Source organism: Odocoileus virginianus, chromosome 5 (genome assembly GCF_023699985.2).
Source record: "Odocoileus virginianus isolate 20LAN1187 ecotype Illinois chromosome 5, Ovbor_1.2, whole genome shotgun sequence".
Classification (NCBI taxonomy): Eukaryota; Metazoa; Chordata; class Mammalia; order Artiodactyla; family Cervidae; genus Odocoileus; species Odocoileus virginianus.
Genome location: NC_069678.1, coordinates 62,147,278 through 62,150,602, shown reverse-complemented (window position 1 = coordinate 62,150,602; position 3,325 = coordinate 62,147,278). Strand labels below are relative to the sequence as shown.

The following is a 3,325-nucleotide window of genomic DNA, read 5'->3' as shown; positions in this document are numbered from 1 at the left end:
ACAGCAAAGTGATTCAGTTATACATGTATATTCTTTTTCATATTCTTTTCCATTATGATTTATCACAGGGTATAGAATATAGTCTACCATGCTATATAATAGGACCTTGTTATTTATCCATTCTGTATATAAGAGTTTGCATCTGCTAGTCCCAAGCTTTCGATCTTTCCCTCCTCCATTCCCCCACCCCCTTGGCTACCACAAGTCTGTTCCCTATGCCTGTGAGTCTGTTTCTGTTTTGTAGATAAATTCATTTGTGTCATATTTTAGATTCCACATATAAATGATATCATGTGGTATTTGTCTTTTTTTTTTCTGACTTGCATCACTTAGTATGATAATCTCTATGTCCATCCATGTAGTTGCAAATGTTATTATTTAATTCTTTTTTATAGCTGAGTAATATTCCATATATATATATGTTTAAAACATCTTCTTTATTCATCCATCAATGGACATTTAGGTTGTTTCTATGTCTTAGCTATCATAAACAGTACTACTGTGAACATGGGGTTTATGGAATACTTTTCTTTTTTTACTAAAAAAAAAAGGTATTATGATAAAATACATGTAATACACAATTTGCCATCTTGACTTTTCTTAAGTATACAATTCAGTGGCATTAAATACATCAGCAATGTTATGCAGACATCATGACTATCTTTTTCCAAAACTTTTCATCAGCCCAAAGTGAGGGTACATTTTATCTCCCCTGGCTTGAAAAATAATTCTATAAATGAATACTAGAGCTGAGGGACCTTGGAGGATATCACCAATCACCTCCTTGATGCACATAAATTGATGCTCTTAAAGGTTCATTCAAGGCCACAAAGCTAGATGTTAGCAAAGCTGGAATTCAAATTCAAGATTCTTGATTCTTAATGAAGAACTCAGTCCCCAGGGAGCTGTTACTACCAAACACTCTATTCTGTTTCAGTTACTTCTAGTTTTCCAGATTAATTAATCTAATGCAGAGGTCATAATGCCAAATGCCCACCAAAGCTTACAGGCACCTGATAGACATTTATTAGATATTTCTTGAACAAGTGAATTAATATATCTGACAACCTGAAGATGTTAATAAACCCCCTACCTAAATGAGGGTAACCAACTGTAATGTTATTACCATACAGACTGCCAGATTTTAAAAGAAAAGCCAAAAATTTAGATTTGTATGTAAAATGTCTTAATATTAAACAGTATTGGTGTTTGGAGGCCCTCGTCATTATTCTTTCAAGCCTCTGTACCTCCAGAAATCCAGTTGTGCTATATAAGAATCACCAGAGAAATGAGTCTCCAGTAGCATGTAATAGACACTAGGTAGATGTTTACTGGATAAGTGAATTCACTTCATCGCATTTCCTCCTCAGGCTAGGGCCACTGGAGGTATTCAAGATAAGCCTTTAAGAAAAGATTCTTGTGTTTAATGAGAAGCTAGGTAATTGACCAATGAAGTAACATTTATTTATTCATTGATTTATTGCTTCACAAGTTCACCAATCACATATTGTATATGACACGATGCACTGTGCTAGATATTAGATACATGCAGAGCAGGAGTACACAGCCTCTGCCCACCAGGAACCCACAAGCTCTCATGAACAACTATAGCACTTCGTTGTAACTGTTACTGGAAAGATAGTGGCCAGTGCAAGCATGAGGGCAATGTACTGGTAGGGGATTTTGAGGGGTCTAAGGTAAGGGTGGAAGGGATCGGAAAAATAAGGAACAGTTTACCAGTGACAGGCTACAAACAGTAACAAAGAATAGGTGGTTGGGTGGATGGTGATTACTCCAAAATTTAACATGTCTCTTGTCTGTATCAGGAATGTTGCTCATGAGGGCTGGTAAGCCTAGTTGTTCAATTAAGATTTTATTCTACTTCCCTGAGAATATGGATATTAATGTTTCTAAAGCTTTGTGGTTTTATTCCCTTTATAATGACTAAATGTAATAATTAGAAAAGTACATCAAGATTATTTACAAAAATATTTACTACCATATTATCTCATGTTTTTCAATAGTGAAAAATCAGAAATGAGAAAACCAGAGAATTGATTAAAGAAATTATTATGCAATGAACTATTTTATAGTCATTTAAAATTGTTTTTAAAGAGTACATAATTACATGGGAAAATGCACAAGATATAATATTACATCTTTTTTTTTTTTTTCCAACAGCACTGTGCAGCTTTATTAACCATTCAAGTACAGTAGCATCTGTAAGATCGGGACAGAATTGGGATTTAAAAGTGAACAGATAATCGGCATCTAACAATTTGAAAGAAGCCACTACATACTCTTTTCACAGACATGTTTTCACGGAGCCAATACAGTACTAGCCATTAACCCAGCACACCAGGTGTACTGAGGTAGAAAAAGATGCAACAAGAAAAATAGCTACATTAGAAAGACTTCAACACTTTAGAAAAAGAGTAAAACACTTTTCGTTTCTCCCCTTTAGCCCCTAGAACAACATCATACCGTCTGGATCTACCTATACAGTCCTACATCAGCTTCTAGAATATTTGTCAGGAGGGCAAAAGTAAAATGACACTGGCCAGTACAGTCTTTGGATATTTAGGAAGGGGAGGGGGAGAAAGTCAGTTCTCAGATCAAATTAGTCAGCTTCAGTCTCATCAGCAGGGTCTTTGGATTCTTTGTTCTTCCACACTTCTTCAATGTGCTTGTCCTTCTCTCGCAAACGCTCCAGTTTGGCAGCCATTTGTGCCTCCCGGTTCTCTTTGTAGGCTTCCATCTTGTGGGTCAGCTTCTCTTCCGCCATTTTACTGAAGTTGTTGTTTTCCTCTATCGCTTTCTGAAGCACTTCTTTCTCGTGCTCCCGTTTCTCAGCAAGCTGCTTCAAGACCTCAGCTTCATGGGACTTGCGTCTTTCTTCTGCAGCTTCTAATTTCTTCTGAATTTCCTCCAGGGAAAGATCCTTCTTCTTAGGAGGGGAAAGGGGAAATTCTGGGACAGATTCTTTTGATCGAGGGCTGAGAATCAGCTCAAAAGCCTGGCCTGAGGCACGCTTCTCCAGTTCCTTCACCTGGATATCAGAAGAAGCCATGATGAAGAGAAGACAAGAGACTGGCAGTGTACTCTACACGATTCACTGGCAAGGAAAACTCTGCTTAGTCCGAGCCGCCTGCCCACACTCTCAATATTAAGTCTTGAAGACAAAATTATGTTTAATATTAGAGTTAAAATGTACATATGGAGAGAAAAGTTTGCACAAACAAAAGAGTTAAAGTAAATATTCTAAAATGTTAGCAGTAGATTTTTTAATGTTGTAAACACAGATATGTTTTTCCCTCTATATTTT

The 3,325-nt window shown here is 36.6% G+C and overlaps 1 protein-coding gene across 1 annotated transcript; it reads right to left on the bottom strand.

The window, feature by feature from the left end:
* Nucleotides 1-2,401: 2,401 nt before the first annotated feature.
* Nucleotides 2,402-3,119, bottom strand: LOC110127513 (stathmin-like). The gene has a single exon (XM_070467160.1). It carries the CDS (start codon nucleotides 3,068-3,070, stop codon nucleotides 2,621-2,623), a length of 450 nt encoding a protein of 149 aa, XP_070323261.1. The 5' UTR covers nucleotides 3,071-3,119; the 3' UTR covers nucleotides 2,402-2,620.
* Nucleotides 3,120-3,325: the final 206 nt, after the last annotated feature.

Coding starts and splice junctions, on each gene's coding strand:
- LOC110127513 (XM_070467160.1), bottom strand. CDS start 3,070: ATGGCTTCTTCTGATATCCAGGTGAAGGAACTGGAGAAGCGTGCCTCA.